Source organism: Macrobrachium rosenbergii, chromosome 22, assembly GCF_040412425.1.
Source record: "Macrobrachium rosenbergii isolate ZJJX-2024 chromosome 22, ASM4041242v1, whole genome shotgun sequence".
In the NCBI taxonomy this organism is placed as follows: domain Eukaryota; kingdom Metazoa; phylum Arthropoda; class Malacostraca; order Decapoda; family Palaemonidae; genus Macrobrachium; species Macrobrachium rosenbergii.
This window is the reverse complement of record NC_089762.1, coordinates 42,141,749-42,169,416: the sequence shown is the minus strand read 5'-3', so window position 1 is coordinate 42,169,416 and position 27,668 is coordinate 42,141,749. Positions and strand designations below refer to the sequence as shown.

General features: G+C 36.6%; 2 protein-coding genes across 4 annotated transcripts in view; one reads left to right on the top strand and one right to left on the bottom strand.

The window, feature by feature from the left end:
• The first annotated feature begins 2,341 nt into the window (after window positions 1-2,341).
• Window positions 2,342-13,805, top strand: Oga (O-GlcNAcase). The gene is given in 13 exon segments (XM_067124815.1): window positions 2,342-2,624; window positions 2,627-2,647; window positions 3,487-3,538; window positions 5,538-6,054; window positions 6,164-6,419; window positions 6,553-7,379; window positions 7,573-7,747; window positions 10,270-10,323; window positions 11,378-11,463; window positions 12,153-12,349; window positions 12,565-12,727; window positions 12,874-13,072; window positions 13,188-13,805. Coding segments are annotated over 13 exon segments (2,724 nt in total). The 5' UTR covers window positions 2,342-2,572; the 3' UTR covers window positions 13,313-13,805.
• An 87-nt stretch (window positions 13,806-13,892) lies between these two features.
• LOC136850800 (uncharacterized) overlaps window positions 13,893-27,668 on the bottom strand; it is a 185,239-nt gene continuing 171,463 nt past the window's right edge. For 2 of the 3 annotated variants that reach the window (XM_067124813.1, XM_067124812.1), the window contains exons 6-14: window positions 23,252-23,473; window positions 22,201-22,408; window positions 21,248-21,307; window positions 19,385-19,513; window positions 18,742-18,953; window positions 17,898-18,020; window positions 17,338-17,478; window positions 16,475-16,783; window positions 13,893-15,124 (exon numbers count right to left, since the gene is read on the bottom strand). In XM_067124813.1, the coding sequence (XP_066980914.1) occupies window positions 14,924-15,124; window positions 16,475-16,783; window positions 17,338-17,478; window positions 17,898-18,020; window positions 18,742-18,953; window positions 19,385-19,513; window positions 21,248-21,307; window positions 22,201-22,408; window positions 23,252-23,473 (1,605 nt within the window). In that variant the 3' untranslated portion in view covers window positions 13,893-14,923. The remainder of the gene's footprint in view (window positions 15,125-16,474; window positions 16,784-17,337; window positions 17,479-17,897; window positions 18,021-18,741; window positions 18,954-19,384; window positions 19,514-21,247; window positions 21,308-22,200; window positions 22,409-23,251; window positions 23,474-27,668) is intronic. The other variant, XM_067124814.1, reaches the window with a different exon arrangement.

Sequence of the window (27,668 nt, the reverse complement as noted above, 5' to 3'; positions counted from 1 at the left end):
TCATTGTTAGCTCTAGACACGGTTTGTAGTTCCCTCACAAAGAAAAGATGTCTAGTTGCTTTATTTGGAAGCTTTTGAATGCAGAATCATCCAATTCCAGTGGCAGGGAGAGTTTCACGGGAAGTGCAGCTTTAATGTGAAAAATATTTATGAGTTATTCTCGGTTGGTTAGAGAGAGAAAGAGAGAGTTTCGTGTTACGTTAGGCGAACGAGCATGACGGCGGTGCAGGTTGCAACAATTTATTTCTTATTTCTTCCTGCTGTAACTGCATACCTAATCGTAATAATGATTCCATTATCGATTCGTCATTAGCACAACCAAGTAGAGGAAATTGTGCAAGAGAGAGGGAGAGATACAAAGAAGGACATTAATTAATAATCTTATAGAGGAAGATATTCGTCCTTGCTTATCTAAACATGGATAAAGTCACTTCCTAGAAGGGATGTTTTTAACTATATATATATATATATATATATATATATATATATATATATATATATATATATATATATATATATATATATATAGTGTCTGTGTTTGTGTTTTCCCACATGCAATGCAACACAAATATTCTGACTTCGCGGCATAAGTTAATTATGTCCATTTCAGTCTTAAAGATGTAGATATGTTATTATAATTTCCAATCCTTGCAACCGCTGGAATAAATTTCGTGTTAACTTTGTAATACATAATCATCGACTGGCTATGACATAACTAATCCAGCCCACTGACCTTTTTTTTTGCAAATCATTTTCCGCTTAAAAAAATATTGATTTTGAAAAGATGTGAAATTGTGCCTGCTTTCTTTGACTTAACCTTAGTCTAATTTCACTTCATTCAGGAACAGCAAATACTTCCGCAAGACAGTCAAGGGCATGACTTTTAATATCCTCCGATATTTATTTTTACTCCGTTGCAATGTGATCCTGCTTCTTCCTTATATGAATATTTTATGTATAAACATTCTCCAGCACCTTCAGGCAACGTTCATTACGTCATCCATACACTGAAGTTTCATTCTTCCTTTTCCTTCTATCGTCACTTAGACCTTCACTTAAAAACAGTTTTTATAGTGTACAAACCACAAGAATGTCGCATAAATGGCGTGTAGATACTGAAATGCACGAGATAGAAAAATAATGTTTTGTCCTTGGTCGTAGAAAACGGCCATTACTGGTTTGTACTGGTTTACTAGCAGCCGTCTGGAAGGCGTAACCGTAGAACTGAATAAAACCAACCTGTCTGTATGGTCGTAACAATATATTTAAGGAACTGAGGGGTGTTGTACAGATGTACAGAAGAGTTAAAGTTTCATTTAGCATTGCTGAAAATTGTGGGCGGTATGTGCACTTGATTGCTTAAATGCTGCTTATGCACATTCTCCTACAGCAATGTTTTCGATTGTTAAATGGGTTCTTATGCCCGTGGAGTCAAGATATTAAAAAAAACTGGGTATTATTGCGTGAATGTTTGACAGATGTTTTAAAAATCTGGCAGTTTACTTTTATGCTCTTCAGTATTCGTGTCGAGTGTCATACAAATTAATCTATAATGCATTAGAAATGTAAACATGTTCTAACTTTCTTCAGTTTAAAGGGATGAACGTTAACCCAAGAACTTTAAACTATGCTTCACCTGTGTCAGCTTCCATCAGATTTATTATCATCTGCTTTTTATTGGAGGCTAAAATTAACTCTACATAAATATTGTAAACAAACATTGCTCTTATTATTACCCAATCCATTTAATTTCATTCAGTGGCCCGATACAGGTCCAAAAATAGCAATTAGATCAAGGTCACGCCAAGAAGTTGCTTCCAAGATTAACGGGAAGAGCGGAAGCTACAGAAATACCCTTATAAATAGCATATGACACTAATCTGAACTGAGGACTGTATGGTATCATTTATATTTATTTATTGTTCGTGTTCATTCTTTTAAATGGCTGAAGAAATCGTTTCGAAAATTCATCACTCACATCAGTGAAGGTGGTACGAGTCTCTGTGTACTAAAATTAATTCTTTTTCTGTAAGAATGCAGTTGTCTTTTGTATTTGGATTTTTAATTTTTACATAGATTATATATTTTTATTAAATTATACTTTATATCTCGAAGGCAGAAAAAAAACAGAATACTCATAAAATTATTAACCTTAAAACATTTTATTCTCACCAAGAACGCTTTCATTATTTTCACCAACCAGTGCCTCTACACTAGAGTATTGATTGGACGGTATAAGTCACGTGACCCAAACCTGTCAGTCGATCCAACCAATGAACTGAGCGCATTCGCATGACGTCACCGAGCATCATCCACCATCTTGTCATTTCCAAGCAGCTAGTCGGAGGAGAGAGACGTGTTGTCCACGAAGCCAAAGGCTATAGAGGATATTGCGCTAGAAACGATTCGTTCGCCGTTCGTTAAATTCGTGCGGCTGTGTCATGTTATCGTCCGTGGTGCTGTTGTTCGCTGTAGGTTCACGTTTTTAGCAGCGAATGAGCTGCTCTGCGCCTTCTTGAAGGTATTTTTGCGGGTGATCTGTCCGGGACTCGAGACGACAACAACAACAAAAATGGCGAACGCCAACCAGCTCGATAATCTCAACAACCTGAACGAGAGGAAGAACTTGTCTGTGGTGTCGTGGAAGGTTAGTAAATGATACAGTTTTATTCTAAAATTAAGAATAAGTCATACTTATTAGTTAAAGAAGTGGTTAGTGTGATATTTTGGAAGAAGTGTGCGTTTTTATGACCAGGTGAAGCTGCCGAGGGAAAGTAGTCGAGATGGCCTGCCGCCATTACGCTATGGCGACGACATTGACCCGATTGGTTTATTTTCCAATTTTTAAAACTTCATGACTTTCTGGGAAATGCAGTTAGTATCCAAGAATCGAGAGTAAATCTTGATTAATTCTGCTGAATAGCTGTTTTTATTTGAGGGAGGAGGACGATGGGGAGAGAACTTACTTTCGTAAAATCAAATTGACTTGCCAGTTTTTTTTTTTTTAGTTGTACAATTCTGTCAGGCGGGTGGGAGGGATGGTGCCGTAGAACTGTTGTCAAGAGAACCTCAGTTGCGTTAACCCTTGTTAATCTCCATCGTTTTATTTTTAATATCCATTGTTTATTCAGTTACCTTTAGAATGTTTTGATCAATTGTTTTTCGTATCGAGAAATTAGCTTAATTGGCCGTCTCCCTTATATTTATATTTTTTTTATAACTTTCTTACGCCGAGTAATTTTGTTGATAACTTTCTTATGCCAAGAGTAATTTTATGTAATTTTACGAGTTTTCACTTTTAATCTATGGTCATTAATTGAAATGGTTAGTTTGTCCACTTTTTACAGTGTTCAAAAAGCCCATTTTCCAATATCAATAGCCTCCTAGGCCAAGTCTATCAGTATTCAAGCATAGGTAAAACTTAATCTAACAAGTGATAGTGATGGGCGTCTTAGTTCAATTAATTAATTTAGTGTCTTTTCCCAGGTTTCTATGGCCGCCCATGGACCCCAGAACAACGTAAAGATCTTTTTGCCAAGTGAGTGAATTTCTTATAAGTGTTTCATATATTTAAAGATGATTCAGAATACAGGTATTATTTTACTTGAATATTACAACTTGATATGGGAGTTCTTATGCTATGCTCTTAAGACTCAATGGTAAAACTTTACTTTAGTTACATGGCCTGAATCACGCCAGTCGTTGACTGAGCCTGGTTACCACATTTGTGTGGTGGGGGAGGGTCCCATGTAGGACTTAACCCTCCCCCCTGCACCAGGTCATGGCACATTGCCCTAAGTTAGGTTTGATAGGTAAGATCTGGTCAGGTCATGACATGGCATCATAGGAAAGGTTATGTCTATTTGTGTATGACGAACCTGTCCTGGTCGACAACTGATGTGAATCAGGCTGCGCAACTAAAGTAAAATTTTACTGACTCCTTTTTTATGCTAATTATGAAAAACATACACAAATCGGTAATTCCACAGGAGAGTACCGTGGGCTGCTGTGTTAGTACCAGCACCTGGTGATAATTGTAAAAACATAAAAGATGGTACTTTTTTAAAATTCCCTGTAAATTTCTCAGATTATCTCACCAGTGCTTCATTATCTACATCCTTTTCTATATTCAGTCAAAAAGTTTTAACCATCTCCTTGCAGAGCTCTTCTATAGAATTACTGTAACGTGTCTTGCAAAATTGTTGTTACCATATTTTGTTTATTGTATTTTTTGGTAAACCAGTCATTCCCTTGGAACTAGTACTATAAAATAGATGGTGTGCATTGGAATTGGTATGGCATTAGTGAATATTTACTTCCAAAAATTATTGCCAGTATTATTTAAGTTTATGTCTAATTATAATTGTACCAGTGAAATTAGTGTTTTGTATTTTAAATATTTATGAAAATAGTTAGGGTATCTGAGGCATGGTCTGTTGAGTACATACAGGTAGCAAAACAAGGTTGTGTAGTTTTCATATAAATGAAAATCCTTAAGTCATTCATATTATAAATACAAAATTTCAATTATCCTGTGAAGTAGTTCAACCCTTGCTGGTAAAGGACAAAAAAAAAAAAAAAAAATCACCAACTTTGTCTCATAGGGTTAACCATTTTAACAACCATCCTCCCAAACTTTGGGCATGTAAACTGCCTCCACCTTAAAGTTTGCTACAATGTCAACCTACTCCATTATTACAGTGCTGCATCCTAACCCCACCCAACTGTAACCCATTGCACTTTGTTCTCTCAGGAGGACCTGTTGTCCCACCTTAATCTTCCATGTATGAAGGGATGCACCTCCATCAAAGATTTAACTTGTTAGATCCACATCCCTCTTGAAGGAGCTTATGGGTAGGATGTCGAGTAGATCCATGAAGTCTTATAATGATACTTATGTATATGAAGCAATTGAAATTTCCATCATAAAGGAGATTGTGCTACAAATTAGTTAAGCCAGAAAGTGTTAGCACAGTGTTGTTTTAGGTTTGGTGCATGCCGCCTTTTTTTTTTATATAACAATTTGTATGTCTTGCTGTGTATAGACATGGAATTGGTGATTATTAATTAGGAAAATACTTTGAGCTATTAATTTTCATTTTCATGCTTAGTAACTGACATGCCAAACAGAGATTAAACATGCATTGTTGATTGTAACTGCGTTCGGGTGAAAGTTTGTCGTATCTATTTTAGGACACGATATTTATATTTTATGTAATATTTTTTAGACAGATTTTGAAGAGGCAAGCAGTTGGAATCTGTTGACAGATGCATTTATATGTAGGACATTGAATTTGATTGCAATAGAAATAGTCTAGTTCTTTATGAAATGTTTGCCCATTTAGGTTATTAAATAGTAGACCCAGGTCATTGAAATTTGTAACCTGCAGTGATAAACCTCCGTTGGCCTAGATAGCTACCAGAGCCATTTGATAAAGGGGGACCATTTACGGAATGAGTTCAACGTTTTTCTATGTAGGAATTGAAAATTAATTAGCTTGGATTTCAAATATTGATTGCCATAATTTTATTTTCAGACAACAGAAATGGGGCATGAATTGCTACTTGTATGCTCCAAAAGATGACTACAAGCACAGAGCTTACTGGAGGGAGCTTTATACAGTTGAAGAAGCCGAGCATTTAACAGCTTTGATCACTGAAGCTCGTCAGCACAATGTCACATTTTACTATGCCATTTCCCCTGGTCTGGATATCACATACTCAAGCCAAAAGGAAGTGGCAGCCTTGAAGAGAAAGTTAGAGCAAGTCGCGCAATTGGGTTGCAATGCTTTTGCTATACTTTTTGATGATATTGACCCTGAAATGAGTGGTGCAGATAAGGAAGTGTTCCAGACTTTTGCTCATGCCCAGGTGTCAGTTACCAATGAAGTTTTCACTCACCTAAGTCAGCCAAAATTCATGTTCTGTCCAACTCAGTATTGTTCAACTCGGGCTGTACCCAATGTTCAGACTTCTGAATATCTGAATACCATTGGAAAGAAACTGGCTCCTGAGATTGACATAATGTGGACTGGACCCAAGGTTATCAGTAAGGTGAGTTTCATGTATGTAAATTATTATTATTGTCAATTTGATTCAGTATGTGACCTTTAATCCATTTGTATATTGATTATGATTGTGTAATGGAATGTTTTGTTAACAGGTTCTATCAGTGGAGCATGTGAGGGAGGTGACAGAGGTGATGCGGAGACCTCCAGTCATTTGGGACAATCTTCATGCCAATGATTATGATCAAGCACGCTTATTCTTAGGCCCATATTGTGGTCGTTCTCCAGACCTAATTCCTTTGCTCAGGGGAGTTGTTACAAATCCTAACTGTGAGTATGGGCCAAACTTCATGGCAATCCATACTTTGGCACAGTGGTCCAAATCTTCAACACTGACAAGTTGTGATAATAGTAAGTATTAGAATTTTCTTGCTTACATCTTTTTTCAAAATTGTTAATTGCAATTGTTCTTATTGTTTTTGTTGGAAGTGGTTGAGTATAAGGTTTCTTCTATAGGTTTTCTTTTGTCTTACATGTGTTACAGATGATGCTGTTAGCGCAGATATCAGGTTGGAGACAGAAGGTGATGATTCCAGTGATGACTGCCCCACAGGCCTGTCTCCAAACGCATATCACCCAAGGAGAGCGATGCGGATAGCACTAATGGAATGGCTAACAGAGTTCAACCGTCCCATTTCAGCCTTCGGAAGCATCCAGCAGCCGCAGATTCCCACACCAGTGCCTATTTTACCCTCTGTTAACACTTGTATGTCAGTAACATCAACTACTCAGGCCTCACCAGGCCTTCCTCAGCCTAACATCAACCAGTTAGCAGAGGTTGCTCAAGAGATTACTTATAACCCTGCCATGAACCCAGTTATGAATTCCCTAGTCTCTGAAAACAAAGTAGTAGTAGACACAATTCCAGAAGAGACAGACACTGCATCCACTGTGTCACAGGATGCGTCCACAACTTCTGGTGTAGAGCCAATGGATTGCAATCCATCTCCTGCCACATCGCCTCCTCACAATGAGGATATGTTAATTGAAAACGGTGAAAGAAACAAAGTTTTAGACAGTGACAGTGAAGAAAGCACAACTCCTGTGATTGACACATTTGCTCCTGAAGTAGATTCAGATACAAAAACAAGTACAAAACCCTCTTTAACACTACCACTTGATACTCCCTTGGATAATGAGGAGGATAATTTAACTGTAGATGATTTACAGTTGTTGGTCGACTTGTTTTATCTTCCATTTGAGCATGGTAGACAAGGTGTAAATATTTTAAATGAGTTCAACTGGCTCAAGATGAACTCACATTTGGTGATTGATAGTAAAAAGAATGAAGACGATACTGAGAAGCCTGAGGTTAGTTGGATGGGTGTTGTTAATTTAAGTTTAAATGGTATGTATTGCCTATATTGTTGGGATAAAGACTAATATTGAATATAATTTCTCTTTAGGATGAATTGCTTCCTTTATTATAATGGAGGTCTATGGTGGTATTTTGTTGAAATATTGAGAATTAGCATTTAACCTTTTGAACCTTTTCCCCCGTTAGGTGCAGGAATGGTATGACCGAGCTGCCAAGTTTAACGACATTGCCAAAAGTGTGAAGAAAATGTCAAATAGACTAAACAAAGTGAAGAACCGCTCCCTTCTATATGATATCTACCCATACGTATGGGATATGAATGGAGTCGTCTCACTGATTAACTCCTACATCAAGTGGCTAGGTACCAGTTTTAACCGAGCTTTCTTGAAGCAAGGATATTGCATCCAGCATTGTTACTCGCTGTATCTCAAGCTTCACTTGCTGATCAGAGTGTTATGGTGCTGCACTTTTCCAGTAGCATGGCTCAGCTTAACGTTTTCATGTAGTGGTCTAGCTGTCAAAACTTCCAATATTACAGGTTTTTGCCCATACAAGACTAGCCAGGTACCAATATTTATTTTGAAAGCAACCATTTGAGGTACTTGTTGACTCCTGTCACTGGAAATGATTTTTCTTACGCTCAGAGCATGAATAGCTTAAGTTGAGCCTTGGGACATAGCTTTGCAGACATACAACAACACATTGTGGTTAAATGTCATTCCTTGAATATATATTGGACTAAAAGCTGCTCATGCATATTGTCTTGAAATGGAAAGTTGCAACTTTTAGTTAGTTTTGTTGCAGGATTTTCTCTAACAATATTATAATTTGGTTGAGAGTGCACATACAAATAAGACAGACCATATTGTGCTAGGAGTGGGCAAGTAATAACATGCACTTTGGATGCATCAGTCCTCATTTTAATGTTGTTATGACGTGTCTTATCAGGGTCTTCTCCAGTTTTGGGAAGCATTCTTACCAAATATGTCTCCCTTTCGAATAATCTTATCTTTTTAGGTCCTCTCGTTACTTTCTGGTTTTTACCATACAGTAGTTGTTCTACAAACTTGGATGGGTTGTTGATAATGACACCTTTTTTACAGTCGTACTAGTCTGAGATGATTAACGTCTCCCACTTGAGTAGTGCCCAATGTTAAGGCTGTAGTTTGTACCACACAGAATTATCCCCATTTAAGAAACATCACTAATTAGGAAAGTGTGTGTATTTGTACATAGTAGTGGGATTGCTCTTTGAGGGACAAAAGTAGTAGTGGTATTTATATAAGCAGTGAGATTTGTCCAGTGGGTTTTATTTTATAATTTTCTTAGCTCTGAATTGGTGTCAAAAATGTGGATACAGAACATGCTTTTATGATGGATATATAGGGTGTGATAACCTCAATGTTATTATTGGCTTGCATTAGGTTGGTTAATTTGGCTTTTGAACCGCTTTCATTCCTTTTACTCTACTACCTTCATTCATATTCTTTCTTGCGTCTTGCTATCCACCCTCTCCTAACAATTGATTCATAGTGCATCTGTGAGGTTTTCCTCCTGTTACAACCTTGCAGACCCTTTCACTGTCAGTTTCCAGTTCAACGCTGCACGACCTCATAGGTTCCAGCGCTAGGCCTTTGGCCTAAATTCTATATTACTAATCCAATTTGGCTTTTGATTTGATAAGGTTTTATATGTATTGTGATAGGATGATTACCATCCTGTTTTGAACCTCACCTTGAAAATGTACAATTCATTTGTGAAGTCTTCTCACAAAACTAGTGGGCTTTCTGAAAGGTTTTATCTGAGTTAGGTTATTGGTGACAGAGTAATGTTTAGACTGAGTAAAGGATTTTGATGGCTTAAATTTAATGGAAAATGGGAAAGTATTGTATGTCAGATCTTTCAAGAGCTGAACATTTTTTTGGGATGTGGGACTGTGAAGTAGATCTACAGAGGGCATTAAGAATTTGACTACCAGGTTAAAGTGGAAAGAGAAGTCTAGGAATAAAGTATTTTTAAAAATATCCCTTTAGGAAACTGAAAAATTTAGGTGTACAATTAGCCTGTACCATTGCAGCAATGTCTGACAAAGGAAATAGAGATTAGAAGCAAATACAAAATATCTCTACTGTACTTGGCTTTATAGTTGAAGCACCTGAGATGGTCATCTTTACAGTTAAAAATGTTGAAGGTGGAATTTTGAGAGGCTAATAAATAAACTTGATGGTAAGGGTAAAATGATGAAGAGCTAAGTGTCAGTTAGTCAGAATATTGAAAATAGAAGTAGCAGGGTGAATACAAAACCTAAGGTCAAAGGTAAATCAAATGTAATAGATTTAGAATTTTAGGATAATTTTGCACTAATTTACTGCATAAGCTAATTTTTCAGTGACATTGTTAAAGATTTACAAGTTAATGGTGTATTGCTATGAAAGACAGTGATGAGCAAGTTGAATTTTTATTTGATAAAACTATGAAGACCAAAGCTGGTTATGGCAAAGAATACCAGTGTGTTGTTGTATGCTGTCATCGTAAAGTTGTCGCCATGGAATTCACTCACTGTATAAGTTTGGCTCTCCTTTTTTGTGAGTGTTCTCCTTTCGTTCTGCTCACAATTTGTATAAAAGTTTTCAACTAAATTTGAGCAGAATGAAAGACCACAGACACTTCTCTGATAGTGCCATTGCAGTTTTCATAATACTTTCAATCTTTAAAATCTTCAACTTAATGTACTTTACAATGGCATGAGGTAAGAGAACTCTGTTGGTTATGGTTAAGTTTTTCAAAATGGAGATTAGAAAGGAATTACTAGGTCACTATCGATCTTTTTCTCAGAAGCCAGCTCTATTAATCAGCACCTCTTTCTTTCTTTCTCCCTTACAGCGTTGGGCCAGGGGGCACCTCTGGTCAGCAACTACGTTCATGGCAACTATACCTGTACGTAACTCAGCACATGGGTAATATTATACATGTATATTAATCTAATCATGATGTATTAAAGTGTCTTTAGTTAGGTTCAGCCACATGCGCTTGCGATGCGCTCTAGGGCAAGCGATGCGTGCGCTAGCAAACCCTCGCTTGGGTTTTGCGTTGCATTGTGGAGAGCTGCAAACAGGTATGGCAATGTTGAATTCTTTATCCTGTCTCAGATATTCTTTGACTTCAAGTGCAATTCTACGGGTGTGGAACTAAATCCAGAACTTGTCTTTTCAGACCCGAGTAGTTCTCATATTACTTGTACTGTATGTCCAGGAACATCTGAGGGGTCCTTGAATATTAAGAAATTAAAAATTTACTTTCCTTCCAGATGTGGAGCATTTCTCTCGTCCTCTGTCTCCTCATGTGTCAAATGCTGCTTTTTTATCATATTCCATCCTAATTCCCACCCCCACTATGGGACTGACTTGTTTACAGACAACGTAGTATTGGCAAGTCAGTTTTTTGTGGGCTGCTGTCATTGCAGAATCTATAAATTTCATGTTAAATGTTGAATACATATGTTCATATTTTAGGAGACAGTGAAGGAGAGACATGCTCAGTATTCTAATATAATTACTATGTTGCGCATCCTGCGTTCGCGCAAGGCGTCTGTATGTAGGGTGCGCTTGCGCGGATATAAACAATGACACACCCTCCTGTTGCTGCGGCGCTTAGTTTATGTGGCTGAGGTTAGTCCCCTTGATGTGTCAATATGTTTTTTTTTTTTTTTTCTTATTACTACTGGAGCTGCTCAAAGCATCACTTTTCACATGTATTAATATTGCAGTTGGATGATGCTCTCTTATCACCTGAAGATCTTTTGCTTTCAATGTAGCATTTGCTTTAAGCACTAAGGATTTTAGATGCAAGAGCAAATTATTACTATTGTTGTTACAGTATTGTTATTGTTATTGTTGTTGGGTACTCTTACTGATAACATTCTGTAAGCGTGAATAACCCGAATCGCTGAGTTGCGTGTAGTGAGTGGTTACCATTTGCATCGTCACTGCAGGGTTCAGTAAGGGATGGCGTGAAGCATTTATGTCTGGTGACCAGGAGCCGTGGGTCTTCCGGGGAGGATTGACCGCCGAACTGCAAGTATGTATACCACAAAACCGGGAGAAGGCTTGCCATGAAAAACTGATGATGAATCTAAGTTCCATCACCAGCCGCTTGTCTTTTATGTTAAATCATTTCTTAAATCCCAGGTGGTCTTTTGGTGTTTTTCAGTTGGATGGCTGGTAACCAGTAAGTTTAGTCAGTGTTTCATCTGGCCTTGTCTTATGTGCGCTGCAGTGCTATGCGATCAGAGTACCACTTTTATGATGTATTTGTTCGCTTTTGCAGGTGGGACAGGATACAGAGGAAGTTTCGTTGTTAGTCCCCTTTTTAATTTGCGCTTCAGCGTCCAAGTATTGGTTTTTCATCCTCATGCGGCGTTGCGTAATCATTACAATTATGCGAAATCCAGAAGTTTAATATATTTACAAATGTGGTACTCTGAGGCTTATGATTTGAATGATGACAATAGGATGAGTTTGGCTAAACCAGTTATTAATTGAACTGTTAAATAAAATTGACTTCGACTTTTAACATTTGCCATATGCTGGAAGTAAATCATAATTTTGTTATGCCTTGCTATTGCAGGCACAGTAATCTTTGAACTGTCACCAGACTTTTGATTTGATTGTAGTTTGAGATTGTTTTGCTTAGCTGGTTTACCCTGAACTCGTTCTTATGATTTCTTTGTTGTTGCTATGTACTTATACTTTCTGACTTGCCCACAGAGGCTAATACCTGTAGATGCAAGCAACGACTTGTTTGTATACAAAACTCCCGAAGTACCTTTAAGTCGTACTTATTGCATTCGGCCTTATATACCTGAAGACCGTGCCAAATTGTACAATTTGATTCTGCGCACTTCTGATGACGGAAGAGATGGTACTACATTATATGCAGCTCATCCTGATTTACCTGGTGACTTGTAAGTAGAGTTGACGTGCTTTACTACAGGGTGTGACTATTGAATTATAAATTGGAATAACCTTTCCCAAAAGGGATTAAGGAATTCTGTCCTAATTGTGACTTCACATTGAGTTCTTGAGTGACGTAACTTGCAAAATGATATAATGGTAACCTGCTGATGCTGGTGTTTTATTGCATTTAAATGAGGTATTTTAAATGAAATATTTTTTTCAGGGCCATTGGCAGTTACCTGGAATCTATGAAGGAAGTTATAGTCATGGTGGTAGAAGATGAATGGGGAGATTTAGTAGCTTATGCATCAGCTGCTGGCAATGCTATTGCACAAACTGCACGCCAGTCTGCCTATTTGTCACAAATTAGAGAGAAATATCCAAAGGTGAGGATTGTTCTTATGTTTATTAGGTAAATTGTTTCAATGAGTGAATTTGGTTTGAGTATAGATTATATAAAATATATAGTTTAATTTTAGCTTGCTAGACATGGACAGCAACTGGAATAACCATTTTAACTGTTTCTAATAAGGTTACTAGAGAAGAAGGCGTAATGCTAACGCCTTGTGAGGAACTTTTAGCCACATTGGCCCTTGAACCTCAGGCCCCTCCGGAAACACTTGTAGCATCCCACCCAGCAACCATATCCATAGCCAACCTCGTTTCAGTAACCGATGAAAGTATTACAAAAAGGTTGACAGCGTGTATGCTGGCCTCCCTCAGATCACAAGGTAAGGAAGTATTCTCTTTTGAAGTATAAGTGTAGTCTTGTTTTGAATTATTTGATTAAAGCAGTGCAAGTTTCGAGGCTTCACCCCCCTCATAGATGTGTGCTTTTGTTTTCAGGTACGTTCAGTGGTCATGTTAGCGTTAGTGTAGGAGAGAAACAGACACTAGAGCTTTACAGTCGCCTTGGATTTTTGGAGGTCACAACCCAGAGTACAACACTTTACTTGGGGCGGTCTTTCTGACATCCCTCTAGGACTGAGGCTCCTTAAATCAACAGTGCATAGAATGTAAGCACAAGTACCAGGGATGTGTGCTGAAGCCATTTACCCGTGAGTAGTGGTAAGATGGAAATTCAAGGCAGCATTTCATGCAGCCTACCTGTGTTCCAGATCTCTCTAATTTGTACGTGGAGCTAGAGAATATGCCTCTAGTTGTTCAGACTTCCAGTGAAAGGTATGCCAAATATGTGCGTTGAAAATTTGGAAGTGAATTAATGGGACTTCAGAGGTTGAAGTCTCTCTTCTTTTAAGCTGTTGCAGCTGTTTATATGTGATATTTTTATAACAAACTGTTGGCAATCGTGATAAGATGATAATTAATCTTAAATTTATTCCTTTTCATCACTTATATTTTTGCCTACAGCTTGTTCATTTTTTTAGTCATTGCACAGTATAGATATATACAAAGTTATTGTAAATATATACAAATCTTTTTATTAATAAAAAGTATTTATAATTTGTTTCTTAATAATCCAATATTGCTTTCGATAGTTGGTTGGCACATCTAATATGTTTAATTGCGTAGGATCAGAAAAACAGAAAATATTTGACAATGTTTATTTAGAAGAGCAGTCTGTAATATAATTGGTATATCAACTGATAATTGGACATGAAATTTTCATGACTCAATAATTTCAGTACAATGGTACAGATTCATTGCAAACTGCTTAAAATGCTAAAATTAAGTAGTTGCAAGTTCATAGTACAAGAACATGTAAGCTATATACACAAGTGGGAAGACTTGAAACAGTTTGCTCTGGCTTCAAGTGACTGAACATATCTAAACATTCATATATTTTATAGGACAGCCAGAACACACTGTAACTGATTTCTTAGAAAGTGTCAACTAAGGATTTAGTCTCAAAAGATCTTTCCCTTCTGACAATAGTTGACTAGAAGACTGGGTTATCCAATTACTTGTTTTGTATTATCAGGAATTAACTTGCAAGTTCTCAAGGAACGAAAGTTTAAATACCTCAAGTACGTTAACTAAATAATTAACTTTTGACCAAATTTCAGAAAATAACCAGCCTACACAAGGGAAAGGTCTTGAGTATATTATCTAAAAAGGTGTACAGACTTGCATAAATTTACAATTGTTATCTGACACTAAAATTATGTCTTATTGCTAAATACAGTCGATAATTGTGGAAATAATTCTCGACATTGTTATAAAAGTAAAATACAGTTGAACTTTGGCCTATATATGTCTGGATTTCAGAGATCCTGGAATGACATCCTCCAAGAGTACATTAAGGTACAATATTTACAAACCTTTGGCATATCAGTGTATTGTCGAATCCTTTTTAAAGAACTCAACTATTTAAACTAGAAGCTGTGCCTTTATTGACAAAAGTTTTCACCATTCCAAACTATTACTTAAGAGCAAGAAATTACTTGGGACTTTTGGGGGCAAAACTATTACAAGTTTATTGATATGACTGGACAAGGGAAATTTTTTATGCTGATAATTGTTCTTTATATACTTGTACACAGTATTTTGACCAATATTAACATTTTGGATTATAATTTCCTTTCAAAGCTTATTTTAACTTAGTGCTGGAGGTGGCTACACTACAATGCTAAGAAATCAATGTTTGCTCTCACAACTTGCCCTGTCAAGTGATCAATTGCTGAGGCTTTAACTTCTGTATCGCCAAACTTCATATGGACTGTAATTTCTCTCCTCCCACTGCGTAACTCATTATCATCCTGAGGGTTTCCAAGCTCCAGGTGTAAGGTGCCTACACGCTGCACACCATCTTCTGTGACAAACTGAAAGGAAAAAACAATATGTAAAACTAATATACTGCATATACTGTGATTACAAAATTAACATACATAGAATATTTACAGATTCATTACACCAGAAATAATAAAAGCACTTTTAATCTACCTTGGCTCTGAACTGTCACAACAAATTCAAACAAACCCAAGAGATTGAATCGCTAAATAACTTGTGCACCTGCACCTGGGGTTCAACCTTAAATGCCGTAAGTTTAGGAAGACCTTAGTACGATCACAGTACTTGTATTCGACAACTCTTCATATCTTGGAAGCATGTCAAGTATATGAGGTTGACGACAGGCCAAAGAAAAGATAGTGCAGTGAGCTGGAAGACAATAAATCTGACATCGGGTAACTGATGAGATTCTGTTGGGAATCTGAAAGTGCCAACATGTGGTCTTCTGAGGATGATTTGAACATCTGTGAGCAGGGGCTTCAAGGAGGAGTAGATTTGAAAGTGAAACATGATAAAAGTTCAAAAAACCAGCAAGAAATTGTACAGGTGGTAATTCAAGCAGGTTGCACAAATAAGAGAGAATTAGTCAGATGCCCAAAAAGGTGCTCATATATAGCTGGTAATTCTGCATTGATACGCTGGAGCACGGTATCATACAGGCCTAACGTATACTTATTGAATCTCGAAATTCTAATCTTACTCAGGGAGAAATTTCGTCCTGAAGTAACCTATATAATACAGATCAGGGTTAATCGCATAACTAATGTCTTAAAATTTAAGTCTGTCTGTTAAGTTTAGAAAGGTGTTGGAGTGCCTTTCTACTGTATTTATCCATTGCAAATGGATGTGCTCTTTGGCTGCATGCTGGTAAACATATGCAATGACAGTTTTGCCTGCCAATGCTGGCTCTTGTACAAACACCTAGCCATATGCATTTCATTATTTGAAGATATAAATTCTTCTTCGTTTAACGTGCTTTTTCCCATTTTTTATATGGGGTAAGCACTGTACTGCAACTCGATGAAATTATTAGTTTTATCATCATTTGATTATATCTTTAAAATTTGCAATGAAAGGCAGTCACAATGAAAATAATATCCTCTAATGTAGCTTTTTTATCAATACTGTGCTACTATATTAAGAATGACCATCAATATAGAAACTATTATGCCAATGACATAAATTCATATTTTTCCAAAGTTTTTCTGCATCACCATTTACATACTAATAATTACATGTACCTTACAATATTGTATAAATTACAATATATGCAGTACAAATTTGAATTTCTTGAATTACAAGTCAATGTACCCTGTGGGCTTGTTCCATATGAATATGGTTCATCTTCTGAGTAATAATAATAATAATAATAAATGCCTTACCTTTGCATCGTGTCTGTGAGTTGCATATAGGTGCAATATGACAGTAGACTGCCCTGGAGTAGCTGGAGTATAAGGGCGGACAACCACGTCACCTACAGCCACGCTCTCGTCGACTGCTACAAATCTATCCAACACATCAGCACACCATTCTGATCCAGCAGCAACAACTCTCTTGTCAGGTGGATGAACTCCTCGCTGGTAACGATTGAGAACCCCAACACCATAGGTCAGACGTGACCGTCGTACAGTCACAACGCCTGGGTCTAAACCAAACTGGACAGCACCTCGCAGAATGGCCAAACCCATGCCCTATTGAGAAGAATATTTTTCAGTTAAATTTTTCACACAATGGGTAAAATCCCTTAACTGTTTCAATCATGGCACGAGCATTTTGTCACCTGCATTACAGGTAACCAAACAATGCCAAATACAGCACTATACTGAAAGATTTTGCAACTATAGTTTGGTAGAAAAAATTTTAACTAATGATTATTACTTAATTCCTGGGGTAATAGTGCTGATTTCTTCAAGCAGAAAAATGTTAAATGCAGTTCTGTACATTTATGAATGCGAGGAAGGCAGAGAACATAGACTATTTTATTAATAAGCTGTTTCACAATGGATTTCCCACAAAAATCTGAAGTACATTTGAATATACTGCATTACAAACAAAATGAAGGTTATTTTCAGTCTATGCCTACTCCAACACAATAGCACCAGTGAAAACTGATTTATTACAGTTTCTATGAACACCTGGAATTCAAGGAAGACACGTTAATGAACCTATTTATTCTCACTTGTTCTAAATATATAAAATAGTTAAAAAGTTCTCACGAACGAGAATCCAGAGGAAAACAGTTTACCTGTGGAATGATTACATTGACTCTGTGCCCAAAAGTATCACGAATGTGTTTCTGTAAGAGTTCAGATTCTGCAAATCCCCCCACTAGGAACATATACTGTAGGTGATTAACTTCTGGGGCTGATAATACTGCTTCAATTGCCTGTATAGAAAATATCATATAATATATTAGTCAAGTCTTAACATAAAGATTATATTTCTTAGATGACTGGATAAATGTACTGTACTTACAAATTTAAGCATAAAAACAACTTGTGTCTTTATAATCAGCTTTTATAAATGCTACTATTCTTAAACAATCATGATTCCTTGATATGGGAGCATAACAAATACCAACAAACTTGGGTTTTTTAAATAACAGTAATGATGTATTTTACAATACTTTTAGTGTGTATACAGCATGAGGCTTATGAAACCAATTAATATACTGTACATTACTCATGAACACAAGTCACACCCTGTATAAAATTCACCACACGAAAATTTCTTTCAACCAATCACTGACACCTATATTGAGGGATATATTTCACAGAGTTTAACTGTAAATATTATCGTCCTTACCTGAGTAATACTTGTAAGTGTTGGCATGAAGAGCTGTCTCATTGTATCCTGCTCAACTCTCAACATACCCTGTGCTGACCATTTGACGCCTAAATTCTGGTGCTTCTTCATAGCCCATTCCACCTTAAAAATATCAAAAGATCAATAATAAATTCAGTCGCTGCAAGAAAAATGTCTTAAGCAAATAAATATGCATTACGAAATATACAGATTTTAGATATAACTTTGCACTGATATGCAGGAATTTCCTACAAATTAAATGTACTCCAAGTCAAAAATGTGAAAAGGAAGTCTATCGAACATTTATTCAAACCTTTTTTTTATATCAAGTATATACCAAAGTGTTTTTGCCATTAACCACATGGATGAACTGTTTCTTAACTTTGCAAGTAAATACATATATATCAAGTTCAATTCTGAGGTATACATAATATGTGAAAGGATTGTACTTTTGTTGTCTGTTTTCAGACTGTAAGATCTGTGGATGACTGGCATACTCAAGTATTCATAACATAATCTTATTTATCAAGTGACTGTTTCATAATGAGGCCAGTTTTGCAAACCAGACCATTAGTGACTAAACGCATATATATTCTGATGAAATCAATAATATGGAAGTGAAAGTAACCATAGCAGCAAGTATAATCATTATCCAAAGGTTGTAACTTCATGTCACTGAAGATACATGATAAACTTAATAACTTTCTGTAACATCTACCGATAGTCACTATCTTGGGAGGCAAAAAGTAATCAAAAAGCCACTTGAAACACAATGTTTCTCTATTGAAGAAAGTCCTAAACCTTTCTGTAAAATACTGGAGAAGTATTTGGTATTGAGACTTACATCTTTTCCTCTGAATCTTCTGAAGAGGTCAATGAACGAAAATGGAAGGGCAATGTTTAAAGGATTGCTCCTATATGGCGAGGCATTCCGCTTTCTGGACTCAAATGCAATCATGAGGTCTACGTAAGCAGCTGGTCTCTGCTGCCGGAAAGTTTGCATGAAATCTGCCCCAAATATTGCCTCCAGCAGACGTTCAAATTCATCATCCACGCCTGGAAAATTAAGAAATAAGATAAAGTATTGTGAAAATAACACCAGCTTATATATATAAACCTTCTAAAAGACGTAAGGATGACAATTTTTGGAAAGATAAGAATTTTAGGAAGAAATACATTAATGCTAATGGTAGAACATTCCTATTACCATCTGCTGCTTCTTTCAAAGAAACAGCATATTCTTTGGATGCTTGAATTTCAAGTTAATGGGGGCTTGTTCCATCTCAACAGGGTTCGTCTTCCGATTCATAATAATAATAACAAAATGAAACCATTACAAACTCATGTTTCCAGAAAATTATGCTACAGCATTACAGTGTTAAAATGATAAAAGAAACATGAAGGAAATTAACTGAAGATAACTGATATTCTTAAGGAACACTTAAGGAAATTCCTATTCATGCATTCTGTCTTCCTTAATAACTCACCTTTAGATCCATGAGGTCCACCAGTTGCTTTGTGTAGCTCTTTCAAGTGACCAGTTGCCTTGTCTGTCATCTGATGTACTGTGATATCAACTGTTCCTCCTCCACAGTCCACTACTGCATAGACTGTATCTGCAATGTCAAGGGAAAGGTGGATGTCTTATATAACATTTGAATTTCCAATAACAAAAAAATTCACTTTTGTTGTTGATAAATATAACAAACAAAATATTCAGTCACATAAAAGGGAAAAGTGGATAGCCTTATAGTCTGAGTTTTTATCTCCAGACCAACCATAAGTTCACTTTTATACCTGATAAATATAAATAAAATATTCCATTACACAAACACTATCTGTTTAAAATTTGTGACTTGAAACCACCACCACCAGCAAGTGTATCTTAGTTAAGCTGAAACAAATGCATTCGTCTCAAAGTTAAAACCTGCTAAGGTACATTCCAAGCTTTGGCAATGTTTAAACTTTTTACATTTGTTATCTTTTATTAAGGTTATTTAAAGTTTTTTAAATATATTCAGTAGAGTATTTCCATAAATACAAAATTTTTGCTTTACATATGAAATAACTTGGACAGAAGGCTAAAAAACTGATGAAATGACTGATGGACATTTTAAACCACTTGATGGAAAGTGCCTGTAATTATACTGAAAATTATTTTGCACTAAAATGCAAAATCATTCTGAAGGTGGCAAGTTTCAGCGTGTCTGAATGCTAATGCATAAGTATAACAATAATCTGTCTTTGCATAAAACCATACATTTATACTGTATATATGACAAGCCACTTTGGCAATGTTACCCAAAAAAGTGAATACAGTGCCCACTAAACTACGATTAGTGTACTATACTGATTACTCTAAACCTTAGACCCTGTGAATACCTTAATTTCCAGTACACAGCTTGATTCATGCATGCCAAAATGGTTAAAATAACTGCACACTGCTGAATAAGAGCAATTAAAAATCTCATTACCTGTTAGTGCATCATCCCTTGCCTGAGCGTTTGAAAGGGAAAAGATCAGTGGTTTAAACATCTGATGTAGGTAACGTGGAAAACGACTATAAAATTTAATGCATTGCAGAATATTTACATGGTACAGAACCAGATTAGCAAATAGCATGGTGCTAAACCATGAGACAATTCACAGAAGCAAAAATTATTCTCTTAATTTGATTATCTAAAATTTCAACAACGTCTGATTTCAAGACAGTTTTTGGGAAAAATGGCTGAAGGCTGAATCCCTCGGGTATTCAGTGTCTGCAAGAACATCAATATTCTTTGTGAAAGTGTCCGGCAAATTATCAGAAATCAGAAAAATTAAGAATTCACACGCAAAACTTCAACAGTTTTGCATCTAAGATACTTGGAATTATGTGTTATGAAAAGAAAAGACTGTCTCATAATTTAATCCATTGCTTGAAAGACACTAATTCCATACTACAGATGGACACCATCACCTGAAAGAAATAAAGGGGGAAAAGAACTAGATGATTGCTGAAGTCTGATTACACGGAGAATCTTTCAAAAAGAAAGAGGAAATCTCTATCACACTTTCAAAGCAGTGACTTCCTTCGGACCCTTCCCTTCTTCAGACGTCAAAGATAATCTCTGCTAAGACTAATTATGCAATGAATTTGACTTTCCAAATAATACTAATGCGACAGATGTTATCTAGAGTTGACAATGACAGGAAAAGACAGTCTGCGTTTAGAATTTTATCCCCCAAAACCAACTACAGTAATTCAGGCATGTGAGAAGCTAGTTACAGGCGCTTTATAAGGACAAGATTATTATTTGGTGGTGCTTGGATGCTGTGCTACTCAAGACTGAATCTCTTTGCTCTTATACCTCCTTTTAACCAGTCGGCTACAGTTTCCACACTTCGGTACGGTAACGATATAAGCTCCTCTGGAAACAAAAACAGACGGGAGACAAATGGTGGGGTTATTTTTAAATTCACAATGATCATAGAAAATAGGTCTGCAAAAGAAAATGTATTTACAGGGAAAGGAATAAAACTGTCGTACTGATATTCAGTCTAAGAAAAGATCGATTAGTGGTTACTGAGTAAAAGACAATGAAACACAAGCACACTTGTTACTGATATTAGTTACTTCCAAATATACAGCACGTCATCAGAATATAATTAATTTTTTTAATCTTAAAAAATACAAATTAATTATAGTCTGATATTACCAGACTGGTAACTTAAACATCACAATTGGCAGCAATTATATCTATATGATCAACTAAAATGAAAGAACGATTTATGACTACAGGACGAAGAGTAAAACAATTTTAATAACATTCTTACCTCTGTTAAATTGAGAAAACTCACTCGTACACTATAACATTTATACAAGTAATAAAACAATACATATTTACTTGTTTTCTCGCAATATTGATCATATATCCGAAGACATTAAGCAATATATTGTTGTCCTATAAGAATACTAAGTACACAGTTCTGGATAAAGCTTCTCATTCCTCTATCACTTACATTCCTCCTTTTTTTTTTTTTTTTTACTTTTATTCATTTTTCTTCCTTTAAGTTTTACCTTCTCCTCTACTATAAATAGAGACCATTAACTATGGAGATGGTTGATCTGGGAAAAGCAATTTATGGTAGATTACCCCACTGCCAAACTTAATCATTTGCCTAATGCTTTCTCTATAAAACTTTTCCCTATATATCTGTTTCTTTAAACTCAACAACAGTTCACTGTGATTAAATAAACAGAAAAGAAAGCATACAAAGACCATTATCCGACATTTAGCTTTGAATGGAAGAATTTAAATACCTCTGTCTAGCTCAGGCAAGGCAGGTACCGAGTTGGACTCAGACGGTGGAGTGGAATCTTTGATGACAGAGTACCTGGGCGGCCGAAGCTCAGGCGGTCTCTCCGGGAGGAGCTGGTGCCTTCTGAGCCTTCGGCAGTAGATGGCAGCTGCTTCTGGTTCCAAAGCAATGAGGAGTTGCTCTGGCCGAGCGCTCGACCCCATTCCCGCCTGTCAAAAAGAGACAGAGAGGTAGTCAGAAGTGGTTTGATGAGGATTGCCTCAATGAAGCCCTCCCATTAAAATACTGTCATAGATGGTCCTAATACGTTTTACGTTATGCTTTATCGTTATTTAAAAAAGGTTCAGAATTAGTATTAAAATGTCATAGATGGTCCTAATAAGAAATATGTCATGCATTGTTGTTATTTAAAGAGTTCCAGAGTAATATTAAAACGATTAATTCTAAAATATGTGTCCGTCAACGTACACAATAATTTTTTTATATGATTCATTTACCTTTTGTGGACTTCAAAATTTTTTTGTGTATATTGACTAAGTACGCAAATATGCGGAAACTGACTGTTTTAATATTACTGAGGTACCTTTTCCTGTATCGTCATATACAGTACACATATTATGATAGAACAATGATTACTCACAACTGAGTACGCACACAAATATTCGGAAACTGACTGTTTTTAGTATTACTGTGCAGCGTGACATACAGTATACATATTATGATGAAACACTAATTATCCAAGCGTTATCTTTCTTCTCTCCTCTAGTATCTCCCACCACAATATAACCTGCTACAGTTGACTGACCGCCAGGTACACAATTAACTGCATAGGTCAACAGATGCACAATGCTTGTCAAAAGAATGGTATAAAGTCGCTATACCCTTGCCAGACACTCTTAACAACAGGATTTTCCTAAATGAAAAAAATAACAAGAGCAATACTATTATTTTTTCCCACTTTTGGCCTTACCAAGTAGCTTTACTTAAATGAGAAAATAAAAAGAGCAATAGTACTATAATACAATACTCTATAGTTCTCTCTGGCTTCTCACCTGATAGGCGGCAGTTCTCATGAACTGCTTGGCCGGATGACTCCAAATGGCTGGAACGGTGATGACCCATCGGACATCTTCTTCCAGAACCTCGACGCCGGCCTGGTCACTCAGCTCCTTGAGGGCGTGCTCCCTGAAGTACTTGAGGGCGTAGCTGAAAATCTTCAGCGCTGGGATCTTCCGGCCGTTGGCCGCTTCCAGCAGTGTGTCGCGACTCAGAGTCTGGAGGGAAAGAAGAAAGACCCTCTGGTTAAGACACAGATTGCTGGAAATAGTTGTCAATGTAATAAAGGAATTATTCCTCTGATGTTATTATTTACTCTTTATAAAATACTTATTCAAATCACTACCAGTAAGGAGTCACCCCCGTAGGAGGGCAGTGCCATCAGTGCACCTCATGCGGTGCACTGTAGGCATTATTTAAGGTTCTTTGCAGCGTGACTTCGGCCCCTTGCTGCAACCCCGTTCGTTCCTTTTACTATACCTCGTTCATATTCTCTTTCTTCCATCTTACTTTCCACCCTCTCCTAACAATTGATTCATAGTGCAACTGCGAGGTTTTCCTTCTGTTGCACCTAGCAAACCTTTTACTGTCAATTTCCGTTTAAGCGCTGAATGACCTCATAGGTCCCAGTGCTCGGCCTTTGGCCTAAATTCTATATTCAATTCAATTCATTCAGTAAGAAGTCGGTTAAATTGCATAAGTCAGTCGATGACGAATTCTGCAAAACAAACATTTATTAAATAAATATTTTCTTCCTTGTTTAATGAGGTTACTCTACGTAGACCTGGGAACCTTGAAGCTTATGTAAACAATAGTTTCTCGGTTTTATAGTACATTGTACTGTGATGTTACCCTTCCAGTATCATTATAATCATTACGAATATGTGTACTATTCAAATACACCACAGTTTTGAAACGCATGATATTTATGCCATCCAGTTTCGACAGACAAGAAATATTTCCATCAGACAACTTTTAAAACAAAGAAATCCTACACCACGAGACTTCGAAACTCGGGAAAATTTCCATCTCAAGTTTTCAAACCTCAAATATGTTACACCTAAGACTTTCAAGAACACCTACTTTAGTCGAATTTCCTTATATTTAAAAAAAAACCACACGGGATCATCAGCAATGATCTGTGAAAGCTCTGAGCCACAATATCTAGGAGTAACAGCCTATGAACCCGGTTTCTCTGGAAATGCAAGAGCGAGCTCTCCAGTTCGCTCTATGTAGGGTGAGGGTCCGGGAACACAATTTCCGGTACTGGAGATAAGCCATGCAGAAAGGAATCAGCAACAGTGTTGATTTGGCACACCAATACTGAGCACTCGCTTCATGTTTTCCCTTTCTCTTAGTGAGTCATTTCCTACGTATTCCATGCCACAGCCGAACTATGCATACAATTCTATGTTGCATGTGTGGATTATAATGAACAGTGCTACATTTCAAAACATGCACGTAACTCGTGATAGCGTATTAAATCACCTGATGATCATATTTACAAATGCAAATAAAAATCCAGTATTATATAAATAAACAGTATTATTGTAAAAGATACAACGAAAGATTTTTGCTCCTCAGCGCTTACGTAAACGCTGAGATGGAACACAGTTGAGGTGTTCGAAAGTCTTGGTTTGTTATCATTTACAAATGATACACTCTATTTATACAATTGTAAATTTTTAGTATACAGCAGCTTAATCACGACAGTGTGATTTTTTTTTAGCAATTTTACAATCTCAGTTTACCTGGAGTAATTCATAATAAACGCTCATTACAAAATCTAAGAATTATTTAATCGTTTTTATCACAGTTTATATATATATATATATATATATATATATATATATATATATATATATATATATATATATATATATATATATATATATATATATATATATATATATATATATATATATATATATATATGTACAGTATATGTTTTCAAGGTTAGAAACCGAGACAGGTAAGAGTACAACAAATCTGAAACATTAAAAGGCGTCTGGGAGAAAAAGTCAGAATTTCATGAGAGAGAGAGAGAGAGAGAGAGAGAGAGAGAGAGAGAGAGAGAGAGAGAGAGAGAGAGAGAGAGATCCAGTAGGGATCATCAGTGATAACCAGACGAAATCAATGTTCCCGTTGCATTAACTTTCTACCAAAAATATCACACATACACACAAAAGCCAGGTCAAAACGGAGAGTATATATATTACGTAATCAAATCATCACAATGTATTTCTTAACCTACGTGAGGACTCTAAATCAAATATAAAACTAATTATCAACTAACAAATGTCAAAATCATCAAAATATTTACCAGAACTCAATCAGAATTATTAAGCAGTTTGCTACATACTTCACGGGATGCGCGGAACAGCACTCGGTATGAACTGCAGATGTAAACGACCCTGAACATGTATTAGTGTAGTGTTACAAATAGGATGGGGAATGAAGGGCCTGATGAATTGAGCGAAGGGTTAGATAAAAGAAGACAAAATGAAAGCGTGAAAAAAACGCAAGACCCGATTATAATTTAGGTTGGACGATAAAATAGTTAATCCGTGAAGTTCTGTAATTAAAAATAACAGGATATTCACTGAGGTAACATGGTGTTTTCTTGATTATCAAAAACGTCTATGAATCCCTCTTTCTCTCCGAAGAACAAGAGTCTAAGAACTTTCTCTCTCTCTCTCTCTCTCTCTCTCTCTCTCTCTCTCTCTCTCTCTCTCTCTCTCTCTCTCTCTCAGAAAGACAAGCGTCTATGAACCATCTCTCTCTCTCTCTCTCTCAGAAAGACAAGCGTCTGAACCATCTCCTCTCTCTCTCTCTCTCTCTCTCTCTCTCTCTCTCTCTCTCTCTCTCTCTCTCTCTCTCAACCTTTAAAGGGTCTCGCAGACAAAAACTGTGTAATTAAGTGCCTTTCCAAGAGGCCAGGCGAACAAAATACACCCCGACTGACACAATGCCGGATTCTTCCACACCAGAGGGAGTCGAGTAACGACGCGTAATCGGATATCAATCAAGGGGCGTTTGTAGGATCCGCGTCCTTTGACGAAACAGGAATTCAGGATCTCGTCACGGGGATACAGCGGTACACAAGGGGATGCAGCGAGGGTGCCGAAGGCCTATGCGGTATTCGTTGTCGTTTCATTTCCGTGAACAGCAGGATGTAGACGAATAGCTTTCCAAGTCTTTTGAGTGTATTAATATAGTGTTCTCTCTCTCTCTCTCTCTCTCTCTCTCTCTCTCTCTCTCTCTCTCTCTCTCTCTCTCTCTCATACACACACACACACAGAAGAATCAATGAATTGTTAAGTCTCTCAGAATGTATTAACATGTGTACATACACACTCACACTAACACACATAAGAACCAACGAATTATTAAGTCTCAGAATGTACTAATATGTGTACATACTCATATACACTCACACACACACACACAAGCACCAATGAATTATAAAGGGTAACATGAGATAGGATCCGTGTGGATATTAAACTGAATTTTTTAAGTCGTTACCTTGGGTTCACAACCCTCGTGTTGTGCTATAGTCGCTATACCACTTTTTCAAAGTCTTACGTTCCTTATTTACTTTTGCAGCTTCCGTTATTTATTTGTTTATTTATTATTTAGCAAATGTCTGTACACTAACTGTTACTTGTTACAGTTACATCAACTTTGCACGGTTCTTTCCTTTTGACAAATCTAGGCTTTTTTTAGTAAGTGAGGGCTTGCTAGCAAAGTTCCCGGGCTTTGGCTTGTTCCACAAATAATAATAATAATAATAATAATAATAATAATAATAATAATAATAATAATAATAATAATAATTCCAGACTACTAAGAAAAATAAAACAGTTTAATACGAATGTAAATTAGTAATGGACAAAATTTACGTTTATTTAGGGCTCTATATAATAGATTAATAGGCAAATAATAATGCATATAAACAAAAATGTCCAAAGCATGAAAGATTTTATTCATATAAAGATCCATGTACTGTATTTGCAGAGGAAAAATAATTAACAGTATGAAAGACGTCAAGCTTTCAGATTATATATATATATAAAGGCAAATCTTAAGCAGAGAGAGAGAGAGAGAGAGAGAGAGAGAGAGAGAGAGAGAGAGAGAGAGAGAGAGAGAGAGAACACAGCAAGGTATACTGATCTACAGTTCTGCATTGTAAGGAATAAACGAGAGAGAGAGAGAGAGAGAGAGAGAGAGAGAGAGAGAGAGAGAGAGAGAGAGAGAGAGACTTAAACTGAACACAGCAAGGTATACTGATCTACAGTTCTGCATTGTAAGGAATAAACGAGAGAGAGAGAGAGAGAGAGAGAGAGAGAGAGAGAGAGAGAGAGAGAGAGAGAGAGAGAGACTTAAACTGAACACAGCAAGGTATACTGATCT